Genomic DNA, 14,504 nt, shown 5'->3' on the forward strand with positions numbered 1-14,504 from the left:
AAAAACACTTTCACTGCTCAGTATTTGATAAAATGTGTAAGATTTGACTTCCTGAACTACATCTTCGAGATGCAGGAGGGAAGCTAGCTGAAGAAATAGCACAGCTAACTTCTGTGGCTGGAGTTATGCCCCTAAATGAATCAACAAGATATGCAGCCTCTGGTTTTCTTTATTTATGTAGTTGCTGCCATCATCATTACTCTTCCATAAACGAGGTAGCAGAAAGATCAAATCAGCGCTTCAGATTGATAGTTTCTCAAAGTGCATGCATCACCCACGTTTCAACTGCACTGAGACAAAAAACAGTTTCAGGCAGAAAAGGTCTGTAAGACACTCCATAACCTTCTTTCCCAGCCTGCCCACCTTGCCTTTTTTGAGGGGAGGAGGGTGTTAAAAAAAATTAAATAAAAATCATTCCCAGAAAAGGTAAATGTAATGAATGGGGAAGAGGCTGCCCTCAGATATCATACTCTCTTCAGACAACTTCTAAAAAATCTATGGGGCCTTTAATACCAGGTTAGATAAGGAACAGGGCAAATAAAGAGGTCAAAGGTCCATTAAGCAATTTAAATCTTACAATCAGAATACTGTCTGGAGATCTGAGGAAGATCTGACTAAGAATCATAGTACCCTAGAACAGTAGGAGAAAAGGCTTTAATTTTCTTACACTAGCTTTTTTGGTTTATTTGTAACTCACAACCAAGTGGGGTTTATCCCTCCAAAAAACACATACATGTCCAGGTAAGTCCATCAAACCAAATACAAAGTTATCTTCCTTTATTCTAAAGTCCTTACCGTATTGTGTTATGCTGGTCATTCACAACATGAGAACTGTAACCAGGATTACATTTCTTGTCAGCAGGTTTAGCTGCAACTTGTATCCTTCTGAAAAGCAGCTGCTTCTACAGCGAGTTCAACTGAATTCCTTAAGAACTTCCTACAAAATCATTCATTTTGTTCCACAAAAGGGCTGTTTTCATCCTGCCCTTGTTATCCTTTCCCCCACCCACACCTCAAACACAATGTATGATACAGCATTATCTTCCCTGAAAATCATGGTCACAAATAATTTGGTGGTAGCTTCGTAAAGCTATAGGGATACTGCATACAAGAACCAATGTGATCAGCTCTTGCAAGCATAAGTAATACTTCACAGTTGTGTTCTGAAGCTTGAGTATAGGACAACTGTACTTTAAAAAAAAAAAGGCCCAAATTACAAAAAAAAATGGAGAAGTGATAAAAATTTATAAAATACCATGAACAGACATTCAGAATATGATGAATTAGAATCACTGAGCTTTTACAAACTGGAAACTGACTAAGAGATGCTGACTGCCTGCCCTGTTATTTTCACCATGGTAAATGGTTAATTGTAGGGTGTACCACAGCTGTAAACAGCAAAGACATTTTTTAACAGATTATCCACTAGAACAGAAAACAGTAAGGTAGATAGTCACATTTAGTCCAAAGAAACACAGCTCTTTTAATTAATATAGCTAAAGCTGGAGAAAGCCTGAAAGCTTCAGTAAGAGTAGGTAAATTAAGTAAGACAGTACAGTCAATTGAAAATTCATCTCAACTTCATGGAGTTTTTTTTGAAGCTTACCAAAGCGCTAATTTTACAAGGAAGATGTTATATATAAACTCAGTGACAACAAAGACTGAGAGCAAGGAGAAACTGACATAATCTTACAGATACCTGTCGGGAAACTCACATTTGACAAGAAGCAGTTTAACGTGTCTGCTTTATTGGGACAAGAAGGGTAGCAGACAGTTCAGAAAGCCTTTATTACTGATTATCTAATACTTACCTAGCAATACTCAGCTGGAAAGTCCATTTGCTATGGAATTCAAGGTAGTGACCTTCAGGGTAAATTTTTGTAGTGAGAGGAATGTTCTCAAATAGGCTTCCCTTCCACCACACCTGTGGCATCCCTCCACCATCACAAACACACCAGACAAGCCAAAATCATAGTCAAGGACTATGCATGTAACTGGACATCTCACAATCACAGCTGGCGCTAGTTATCCCCATCGGCACATGATACAGCGTAAGAGTAGAAGCACATTATTCCCTTTCAGAAACCAAAGGGATGATGCATTCCTTAGCTTTCATCGTAAGAATTTACTGTTCTTTTTCTTCTGACTGCATTGTCTTACATCTACTCCAGAATGAATTTTCTCATGCGTTTTTAACTTTCAGTGCCTATCATTTTTGATAGTTTCTCCATCTCCATAAAGTTTCACGCACAACTAAAAAGTTACTGTATAACCTGCAGGTTACTCTACTACTCATTCTTTTCATTCTTCCAATTCTCCACTCCTCTCTCTTTAACCTTTTTTTGGGCATAGAGGGAATCGTTGAAAGAAGAGTTTTTAAGAGTGGGATCTACCTTCAGAGCTAAAAAAAAGCTAGTGAGCAGGACAGGAAAAAGAACACCACATACTAAAGCACAGACTATGGACGAAAGTAACCTGTACCAAGCCCCACTTCCAGTATCTCCTCTTGTTTCAAACAATACACATGCATATAAGAACTTCATAAAAGTAAAGGTATTTTTAGATTTATCTTCCAAAATTGTTCTAACAACAACAGAAAATGTAAATGCTTACTTGGGACCATTTATATTCTGCTCTCAAAGTACCAAGAAGATCATTAGTTGACACTACTTTGCAGTTCAGTAAAACAAACTACCCCCTGCAATCCCAGAACTTTCAGTGGTTTTGGACAGACACCAGAGCACAAATTCAATGTGCCCTTAGCCTCTAATACAGCTCTTTTCATCAAGATAAATTGCAAAACATATCCATTCAACTAATTCTTTAGCACAATAAGTTACTGAAAACCTTGGTGCAAACAAGGATTAAACATGTTTAATCCTTACTGAACTGTCCATATCCTCTATTATTTTTTCAAGAAAGTTCCACTGAACATATTAAAATTCTGCAGAATGTAAATACATATTTATTACTGCTGCTGGGGACATCATTTAGTAGACACATTCTCTGTGGTACTTCCAATAGTAAAAGAGGTTGAATATCTACCACATATAAATCAGAAAGAAATTGCATGCTAAATTGTGCCAGGAAAAAAAAAAATAAAAAAAATCAATGTTTATGCAATTAACATACAAGTCCTCAGCTCCTGCTCCAGATTCTCTGCTACCCTTTCTCGTGTTTCTGCAACTAAATATTTTTCAGCAAACAGTGTAGACCAGGACAGGTAGATTTGTTATGTGGGTGCTGAGGACTCAGCACCCCAGTATACACATTTAAAGGTGCTTTAATTAAGGCTAGATCTAACCTGGTGCTGTAGACCCCAGGGCCTGTTAGCAGTTAGCATGTTTCTAAAGCACAACTTCTATTTTCATTTTAGCCAGAGGAAAATTTAGGCAGTAATTAGGAGAAGATCAGGAAATTCATTTTAAAAGTGCACACTCCAAGCTGAACTGCAAAGTGGTGAAATTCCCCACCTTCCTCCTTTCTTTTAAGATACTTGATACAGGGTATAATTCTTTCTGAACGAAGGGCAAATCAACCTGGGAAGGATGTGGATTGCGGTTGTGAAAGATGGAGACCACCAGAGCATGAAGGCACCCCCTAATGTGTCTGGCTCCTACCTTTCCTATTGTGTAGAAGATGGGGACTGGCAGAGCATGAAGGCCGCCCCCTTGATGTGCCTGGCTCTTGCCTTCGCTATTGTCAGGGAGTAGCAACAGTCCATCACCTCCTGACAAGCCGAAACCCCCTGTACCTTTTACCAGAGGTATATCTCAAAGAGATACATCAACATCCCTGGACATGACAATAACACAATTAACAGTAAATATCTAAATATTTCAGAAACAGAGGAGGCTGGAAAAGTACCTGACGAAAGTCAATTATCTCAGACCCTATAAGCAGTGATTCTAAGGGAGACCCTCTGAGCCCTCCTGGATCGCAGTGGGCTGTGACCAGTATCTGCCCTGAGTTGGGATGCCTCTCAGGTACCAACTTCTCCAGGACATCTGCTGACAAGACACCAGGGCACCATCCTCTTGAGTCTCAACTATTGCCCATTGAAGAGTGCTGGGATGCACTGTGAGTATTTGCTCTTAACTCAGGAACATGGAAATTTTAACTATAGGTTAATGATTACAGCCACACTAGCTACTTCTGTGTTTAAATACACATTTGAACACATTCATGTGTTTAAATGGCTTTCACGAGTGTGGATGTCTGGAGTATGGATACGATTGTATTAACATGTTTATTTTTACAGGTGTTATAGGCTGTCTTTATGCATGCTCCCTCCTTCAGCTGAAATGCTTTGTAGTAAGTTAGCGTGAATCTTGTCATCTAAGAATCCGTAATCAAGTCACTATAACCTATTCTGCCATCAGTTAACAGTTAACTGCTGCCAAAATTTAATTCTCTTCTATACCTCATCATTAATAAGTTTTGAACAATCACTAATCCTAACCTTTGTCAAATCAATCCTTCCTGTGACAAGAGCTAAAGTAGACCTACCAACGAGCGCAGAGGTAAAGACTAGAGATAAGCAACCCCCTTGAAGCATTTACAGAATGCTAGCTCCTCAGCACAGCTGCTTCTCCAGAGCTGCTCACTTGTGCGACACTACTTGCTAACTATATGGACCTATCTTGTACTGGCTGCTTCTGCTCACATTCCAGATGTACACATCCATAGCTCCAGTCCACATCACTATACCGTCACACGTCACTATGGTGCTCATGCACACATACCTGTATGAAAAGTGTGGTGAAGAGTCACCACATGCCCTCTGCTGGACTCCATTAACCTACTGCCACCTCAGGAGCGACCAGCTACGCTCAGAGACATCTACACCCTGCAGGGCAGAGGCACTGCAGGGCCCAAGGAGAAATGACCTGTCTCTGCCACTACTTAAAAGACCTATTTCAGCCTTATTTTTAATCAAGTCTGGGAGTATAGGAAGAAACTAAGGCCATCCTTCCTTCCACCAAAATAAAGATTTCTAGACCCGCTCAGAAATCAAGTTGCTTTCAAATCTGTTTTGTCACTGAGATACAAAAACATCTGGAAATACTCTATACCCACAGGTGTAGTTGACTTTTTAATTTCCCTCTTAATTCTATCCCTTGAGCCTGTGAAAGATATCCATAGTGCCCTGAAATCTGAATGGGGCATATATTTTTAAATGCTTTAGAAACAGGCACATCTAAAGAATTTTGTTCTAGCTGTGTCTCAAATCCACCTTTAATTTGGCTCCTGGACTGGCATAAATTTTCAAAACTGCTAATTTATCTAAAAGTGATACACATAAGTGGCAGTACTTCAAATACATACTTCAACTACTCATACAACATAATTACAATTTAAAAAAATAAATCCTTACCTTCTATTACGCCAAATCCCGACTACACTGTGAACAGTCTGCTTAGAATTCTTTGCATGACCATGTTTGTTTAGCAAACAGTATTTAATCTTATTCTAGCATTTACATTAACTATAGATCTTTAAGAAAAAAATCCTATGAAATCAGTCACTCAAGATTTGTTTAAAGAATAGTTCAACAAAAATATATTTCCTCTGCTATATATCACTGTGTCATCTCTTCCCCATCTGTTTCACAAATCTGCTGTAAGAATTTTTATTATACCAGCCAGGATTACCCTGCTTTGTAGCTTCCCAAATACCCCTACAATAAACAGCCGCAGAAAGTTGATTTCTGTTTCTGGGTGAGACTCAGGTGAGGGAGATGACCAGAAGAATCTTTTGCTAAAAATTATAAAGGCCCTTTCTCTCTGTGCAACCAGCCCGTATCATCAGCCACCAGTTATCGCTCCCTGATGTAGCCTAACAGTGGCTACAGATTAAATGTAAATGGAAGAATTAGTTTCTACCGGCTGGTAAGGATCCCCAACTCAAGCATTACTGCTGTGTCCCAAGGTGAAGAATCAGATTACAGATTTAGTAATCTGATTGGTGTGTCGACTTCACTAAAAAATCCTACAGAATAATAGAATGGCTTGAGTTGAAAGGCACCTTGAAGATCATCTAGTTCCAACGCCCCTGCCATGTGCAGAGATACCTTCCACCAGAGCAGGTTGCTCTAAGCCCCATCCAACTTGGCCTTGAACACCTCCAGGGAGCAGGCATCCAGTTTCTCTGAGCAATCTGTTCCAGTGCCTCACCACCCTCAGAGAAAATAATTTCTTCCTATTGTCTAATTAAGTCTACTCTCTTTCACTTTCAAATCATTACTCCTCATCCTATCACTACACTCCTTGATACAGAGTCCATCCCCATCTTTCCTGTAAACCCCCTTTAAGTACTGGAAGGCTACTATAAGGTCTCGCCAGAGCCTTCTCTTCTCCAGGCTGAACAGCCCCAACTCTCTCAGACTGTCCTCATACACGAGACACTCCAATCTACCTTCATAAAAGTTAAACTCTCATGCACTTTAGTCAATAACTTAGTTTCCAGATGACACAACTGACATTAAGCAATATTTACCTGCTTCTTCTTTAATAAATGACAAATCTTCTTCTGGATATGGGACTGATGGCTGCAACACTGAGCAATCTTCTGAGTTCTCTTCAGTATTAGGTGGTATATTATAAATAAATCTCTTTGCAGTTTGGTTTTTCCTCCTTGCTTTTCCAGGTTCTTGAACTGATTGTCCCTGTGCACCCATGTCATTCCATACGAAAACTTTTCCCTCACCTTGAGATTCATTTTCAGCCATTTCAGGTGAGCTGTCCTGGACCCAACTGCAGTCATTCATTTGGTAGCTTTCCATTTGGCCCTCATCAATGGAGTAACCATCGTTCTCAGTTTTTATGCTACTTGCCAAGTTGGTAAGGTTTCGTGTTGCCCAGAAGCTGGCAACTTTCTGATCCCTTGGAGACAAACCATCCCTGCTAACAGATCTTCTGTTGTAATCCACGACAACGGTCTCTGGAGCTTCTGATTTTATACTTATGTTTAAGGCATCTTTAATGAAGTTGCGGCAGGACTGGACAACCTCCGTCATCTGAAGGTAGCTGGCCACCGACATCACTTCAATGGCATTTTGGCTCGTAAGCACGAGGTTACCAGAATATAAGAAGTCCAAGATGACAGAAAAACCTTGAACAGCAACAACGTCTAAATAGGTAACAGTGGTTTGGTTACGGCTTTCTTTGTTTGTAAAGCAATACAAAGTCTTAAAGAAGCGGCTGCCTGCAACCAGGATGTTCTTGTGAGCTCTGAAGACCCTCCCGCTCACCACAATATTAACATCACAAAGAATGCCTTTCTTCCTCTGCTCGTTGAGCTCTTGCAGGAGCTGATAGCAGTAAGAGTTCTCATTTGGCCTGCTGTTAAAATCACAGTATGCTTCATTATTCAGTTCTGATGGTAACTCTGACTCCTGCAATTAAAAAAACCCACAACCATAATTAGCTCTTAACGAATGTTCTCTTTAATCCTCCAACACTAAAATAAGCAAATGAAAATAAACTTAGAAAATAATGTTATTCAAACGATTTTTTTAAAATTTATGTTCTTGGTCATAAAGGCAGACAGGAATACATAATTAAAAAATATTTCTGAAAACTAGGAATGACGATCTCATTCCACACCCTCCGCCTCCAAATTTGAAACAAAAACAGAACTAACAGAATTGCCTTGAGGGCAAAGGAAACGAAATTTCAGCCAAAAGCAAGAAAAGATTTAAGAAAAACAAGTACTGCACACTCAACTAACTCACATACATTAAAGATTCAGGAGTCTCTCTCTTTCCAAAGATTTAACTAGACGGTTCTCGCATAATCCAACTCCCCTACTCTTCCCTAGAATTCTCCACTTAAACAGCTAAGAAGAACCCTGATAACTAATTCAACATTTTCTGATGCTGACAGATGAATACATCTGTATCTCACACTGTCTTGTATGTTTTAAAGAAAACATTACTGAAGTAGTTATAATAGCAGTTACACTTATACAGTTCACAAAATAGGCATTTATTCCTTATTTTTTAACTGTGGAAGGTTTAGGATTAAACAGCTTTATTAGATGACAAGTGGACAGAAAACTGCAGATGACCAAATAAAACCTAAGCTTCCATTACATTACTTAACTAAGACTTCGTGGAACGAATCTTCACTAAAACTTCCCAGTACTAACATCTTTAACTGGTATAAACTTACTATACAGACAATATGCACTTACTTGTCTCTCCAAGTTTTTTAAGACATGATCCCAAATGCAGCCTAAAAAAAAATCTATTAAAACTAGTATGAGACAATCTAATGCCAAGAAATTAGCTTTCATGAAAAATTAGTTCAGACAGTGAGATGCTGACAAGTAACAATAGACATGAACTGGATCTTAAAGCATTTAGAAAAATTATAACCAATGTTTAGACAGTGATCATTCAGAGCTGCTACAAAGCAGCAGCTAAGAGAAAGCAGAAAACAATTGGCATATTTGAGACTATATTTATATTGATTCACATGTCCTGCCCTCAACAGCTGCAATAATGAGAGTCTGTTTTATACTGAATCTCCAAGACTCTCTCTTCTTGCCTAGCAAATAAGGACAGTTCAAAACCGCCTGGATTCAATATGGTTCAGTTTAGGATAAGAGAAGATCAGGTTTTGCAAATAATATCATTACTTTCTCCTCTCATTAAAGCTTGATTGCCTCAACATTACAGGTCAAAATCAGCACTAATGTTAATGTAATGAGCCCATAATCTATACTGGGGCTAAAATATATGTTGCATAAAAGTACTACCCTTAATTTGGGACTACAGCAGAAATCATATATATATATAAAAAAAAAAAAAGTCATTTTCCACCACAAAGGAATTAGTGCATTAAATCAGTCCTCACCTCAAGTTATAAATCTGGTATGGATCACTGGGATGACAACTGAGACCGTAACTGCATCCTCTAAAATGGTATTTACATCTCTAAGCAGCAAATAATGCTCAGCATAACCAAAATAGAAACTGTGCCATTTTAGCATCTCCTGCAGATAAATTTCAGTTTGCTGTCATATTCAAGTTGTTTCTTAATCTCTACCCTTCTCAGAAAAACACCTCAGTGAAAAGGTAGCAATAAAAACAATTAGATTTTTATGTGAAAATAGGCAACAGATCTTTGTCCAACCTTGGCTTATTTTTTTCTGTGTCATCTCTGACATACCCAAGTACTTCCTCAGATCAGAGCTCTGAAACAGAAAGCATGTCCCAAACAAAGGTGTGACAGCCAAGTCTATCATTCTTTAAGTTCCCAGCGGATTCCGCATCTGGACTAGCTTTCTGTCACTCCAGCAACAGCGTACTGTGTAGTTTCAAAACACCAATTACACTGACTTTGGATCAGATTAAGATAAAAATTATTGTATGCTAAAGTGTTGTCACTCTAGTCAAAGTCAGTGACTTGCACCTCACACAGTACATGTTAGGTAGATCCTATGATAGCTGACAGTTCCATTCTCTGAGAATACATTAAACAGCACATAAAATTAATAAAAACTTTGCAGTAGTTCTTTTCTTTTTACAAACATCTGATTAAAGAACAGAGAGATACCACATTTTAACTGAGCGTGTGTATGTATCCAATCAAGCCCATAAAAAACCCAAATCAATATTATTTTGTCCTAATAAAAAACCAAGCCAGCATGGGGTGAAAAAGGAGCTGCAGATCACCAATGTGCTACAGACACCTCCAGACACAGAAAACTGAAGTCTTCATTATGAGAAGACCTGAAGGCTGAATGAAAATAAGAAACATTATACAACTAATGTCCAAGCTATATGGGTGTGTTTTGTGGGAAAGATCAGCTTTACAGAAACTGGCAGATAAAGATTTTGAAAACCAACTGTAACATTGGACATAACTGTTTAACTGCTGGTGTGGAAGTAGCTAACCCTAACGCCACACCTCACATTAAATGAAAACCCCAGCATTTGCAGGGTTATCAAGACTATGCACACCAAGTGTGACAAGTAGAATTAACATTTCCTAGGAGAAAAATGAGGAAAAAAAAAAAAGCTATCCCTTGGTGAGTTTTACATAACTCCCCTTTCCACAGTAAAAGTACAATATAGTGCAATAGGAGGTACAGTGCAAAAAAATAAAACGTTTCAAAGCTTCCATTTTATTTATGTTGTGCTCATGGCACATTATCACAGGAGTACTGTTCTTCTGATCAGAACCACAAACAAAAGATATTTGCTTAGATGTCAATTATATTTTCAGAATATACAGACCAAATATTCCCATCACCCAAGTTATTTCAACACCAAACCACCTTTATTCTTTGATTCTAGAAATCTGAAATAAAAATCAGTACTATTTCAGATGTCTTTGTTGAATCTGCAGCATCGTTAAGTCTGAAAAGCTTCTCTTGGTAGCTTACATTAAGAAGCGGTCCAACAGAACAGAGACTGCTCAAAGAAACTGATATTGTGCTCAGTTTCAATTAGACTCATCTGAATACACCTAAAGATAAATTCTTATTTCATACGTATAATTCACGAATTAAACTTGTCTAAAAGCTAACAGGAGCAGAAACAGACGATCAAAAAAACTTGCTTTTCTTTCTCCTCCTGCGCTATCAGCATACTGTCTCCTGGGAGCAAGAACAGTGTGGGGTGGCGAGGGAAGGGAGGGAAATAAACAAAACTAAACCAAATCCAACCACAGATTCCATCTCAGCTCTATGTAAATGGAAAATAGTTATTATGAGAAAAGTTACACCTTTGTAATCCCTTCCACACCTTATTGTACAACAGCTCCCTACGTCCTCAAATTAATTCCAATCCTGAAAAATGAATCCTGTAACAAAAGTGAGCTATCAGGAACTTCATAAGCACATGCAGCTACAGAGGAAAATTATCTCACAATATGGTCTTATCAGCTGCACACATGATGCTCCACTGCCCTTTAACATCCCACAGCATTGCTCACATTAAAACTCAGAAATTTAAAACTGCTTCATTAAGTGCCTAACATGAAATCAAGTAGTTTGAGGTCTGGTAAAAACACTACATAAATATAGTAAATGATGGTCCTTACACTTAAGGCCCAAATTCTTCTTCGACTTTTTTACTCTGCTAAGGAGTAATTCAAGAAGTTAACTTAATGTAACTCTTACATCTGAAGCACAACTTCTATTCATCACGGCTCACATAAAGCAAACAATTATAGTTCACATGGAAAAAATAACACATCAAAGGCCCTCCTCCTTCTGGAGAGCTTCTGCTTTAAACCAACATGCCTGTTAGGCTGGAGAAAGCTTTTCTGGCAGCATTTCCAAAGCTCAGCTTCAAATTATGTCCAGAGAGAAAATGTTTTAAGAAGCTGCTTTGAGGGGAGGAACCCCCAGCAGCCAACAAATCTGCATCTTATGGATCTAAATTAGTTGCAGAATTGAAATCTTTGCAGTGATTTCCCAGTGTCTATTTCTTAAGATTCTTGCCATGCAGTGATTTCCCAGTGTCTATTTCTTAAGATTCTTGCCACACAATAGTCTGTTTATTAAAAAAATGAAGGCAGTTCCAAGCTGCTTGTATTTTTCCTTAAGCTTCAATATGGAGACAGATTTTTTTTAAAAAAACAGAATAGAGAAAAAAATATTTTTGTCTTCGAAAGAAGCACCAACTGACAGTTAAATATCCTTGAATTATAGCAGCTGCAAACACTTGTGATGTATTTTGGCATTCCAAATTAAACATATCCCAAAAATAAACTGAAAACATTACTCATTTCTTCATGAGTGTAATATCCAACAGACCTATAGAAATTTCCACTGCTTTACTATCTTAACACCTACTATTTCCTTTCCGCACTTGAACAGTGGCACTATGCCATATGTTTATTAGCAGCTGCTAAACATGCCCTGCAGTTGAAGCTTGTCAAGTCAAGAATACATGTGTGTTGTCTCCAAGACAAAGGCTGGAAGATCTCTCCCAAGTTTCATTAAACCTAAATGGCTTTGCTGCCTCATTATGCATGTTGAAAATATGGTCACGGTACAAATTACCTACTTTTGTTCCAAGTATCTGGTATCATAGCATTAAGGAAAAAATGGGGCTATTGTTTTCATATTAATTTAAACATATGCATCAAGAGAAATTCAAGTGCTATGAAAACTGTGAAAGGATATAGAAATTAAACATAAAAGCAGAAAGAAAACACAGATTCTTAATCAGATTTTCAATAAAGCAAAGGTAAACCAAAGCACACCAAAAAGAAAACTACATTGACTCTTGAAAAACTGCAATTCCCTCCCTTCTTTTTAACAAAAATGTAACTGCATATAGATGCACCCCAGCACTGCTTCCCACTTGAAAACACCAATTTCTGCACAGCTACCTTAGAGGAGCTTACTTTGTCCAAAGCTTATCTTTAATACAATACAAGAGAACCACTGACACATCTCATCTATCCTACTGGAAATATTTTTTTCTTCATCAGTGGTATAAAAGCAGTGGCTCATTTTTATATATATTCCTAGGACAATGAAAGGTTAATCTTCAAATAAATACTTACATTAACTTTAGGGCTGCTGTGACACACAATCCAATATTTTGTTCCCCCTTCTACCCTCCCAGTATTTAATAGTCTTACAACAGAGTGGGGATAGGAAGACAGAAAGAAAAAAATACTAAGTTTAGTAGGAAAAACTGCTTAGAATAGGCTTATTTACATGTAGCTTAATAGGTGTGAGAGAAACATTGAAGTGTGGCATGAGCTAGCAACACTTAGTGACACAGGAGGCTACACAGGGACAAGACATACCTTCACAGGGTAATCATTCACAACTCAAAGTTAGAAACTAGACAACAAGGTGGTAAAGAAATTAATGCAATACTACTAAATAAAACGAAAACATTCAAAGATATCAAGAGGTAAAATAAATCAAGAATGAAAGTTTCAAAATTAGAAACAAGTTACTTAAAGCAACTTTGGCTAAAATACTGCAGAGTGAATAGCAAATTCCAGATGGGAAGGAACTGATAAGATGACCTGCTGCCTTAGAAATACACTTACTGGACAGATACTATTATTCATCTTGAAGGTGAACACTGCATTAGTAAATCAAAAAATAATATTTTGGTTAACTGATATGTATGCATCATAAGGCTTTCCTTGCAGTCCTGCAGTAGTTTCACATAAAACTTGCATACCTTTTCCAAATAGCTCTAAGAAAACCTACATCCACCTAACATTTGATCTGTCATCTTGACACCCAAACATTAGAATAAGAGCTCTTGTCCAAGGTACCCTGAGCTCCTTAAAGCACTCAAGCAATATGCGCAATTTAACTACTGCACTACAACTGGGGCTTCAGGTACATCTACACAAACAAGGTGGGGTTTTTAACTAAATCTGAGCTCTAAATAGTAAAAAGGGGAGTGAAGGGGGGTTAATTCCAGCTAACAACTCAATTTCAGCCTAAAATTTCAAGCACTAGCCTAACCTGAAACACATTAGCTTGTGCCCACTGGTCAGCTTAACATCAGCTAGGCGATCCAAGTGAACTTTTGCAGCAGGCACATCTTTAGGATGAAGGGCTGCAGAAGATCGGTGATTCAACACAAGTATTCTTTAGGTGCTTTTCATTCACATACGTTCTAGTTAGCCCTACCTTAATCCTCAGAGAAGCCAAAAAACACAGTAAGTTTAAGTTCAGCTGGGAACATGAAGAGTTTCACTAGTCCTAAAGCATTAGAGGAGAGCTGGCATATTAACACGTCTTTCAGGAAACCACATGTTTATCTCAAACATACACCAAGCAATTACAGGCTTCTTGCTCGGCAACTCTATTTAAAGCAACACAATCGGCGAAAAAAAGATTTAAACGGAAAGGTCTTGACTACACAAGAGTTACCCGATCAGTGCACAGGGACGGCACCGTTAAGAACAGCAAAGTAATTCTTATTTCACGCTGGCAAGTACCAGTTTCACACGCAGTCGTTAGCCGGACACTACCCTTCCCTCCCCAGTACCGCAGGAGGAAGTTGTAACGAGTGTTTTTAAATCACTGCTGCAACACTGGTATTCATGCGCAACTTTTTCCCACATTGCCGGTTTATCTTCCCGAGATAAACTAGTGAGAGCGGCATTCGCTGCTTCCGAAGAGGTAACGTTAAGCGGGTACAGCCCTATACTAACAGTTCGTGCAAACGCTCCGGGGCTTCACACACCGCAGCGCTGACGGCGCCGTGCCTGCCCGAACCCAGCGGGACCGTCACCCCAAAGCCGACTCGTCTCCCGCTTCGGAGACGGCGTGCGAGGGGGCAAGGCGTGCCCAGCCCGCCGGGCAACAACAAACACGGGAAGCCATTTAAAGCAGTTCACACACGTGGAATTTAAAAAAAAAAAAAAAAAAAGCGGACGCCGCTCTCTCCTCCGTGGCGCCTTCCCGGTATCCCCCTGGAACCGTCCTCCCTCCGCCCCCGGCCCGCATTGTCCCCTACCTGCTCGGCGCTGACCGGCTCGTTGAGGCGATGCTCGGCGGAG

At 39.0% G+C, this 14,504-nt stretch overlaps 1 protein-coding gene across 1 annotated transcript in view; it reads right to left on the reverse strand.

Moving 5' to 3' along the window:
* ZBTB10 (zinc finger and BTB domain containing 10) overlaps nucleotides 1-14,500 on the reverse strand; it is a gene marked incomplete at its 5' end in the record, with an annotated part of 28,233 nt that extends 13,733 nt beyond the window's left edge. The window contains 2 exons of the mRNA XM_009878799.1: nucleotides 6,499-7,396; nucleotides 14,462-14,500. Coding sequence (XP_009877101.1) covers nucleotides 6,499-7,396; nucleotides 14,462-14,500 — 937 coding nt within the window. The remainder of the gene's footprint in view (nucleotides 1-6,498; nucleotides 7,397-14,461) is intronic.
* Nucleotides 14,501-14,504: the final 4 nt, after the last annotated feature.

Source organism: Apaloderma vittatum, unplaced genomic scaffold, assembly GCF_000703405.1.
Source record: "Apaloderma vittatum isolate BGI_N311 unplaced genomic scaffold, ASM70340v1 scaffold3041, whole genome shotgun sequence".
In the NCBI taxonomy this organism is placed as follows: domain Eukaryota; kingdom Metazoa; phylum Chordata; class Aves; order Trogoniformes; family Trogonidae; genus Apaloderma; species Apaloderma vittatum.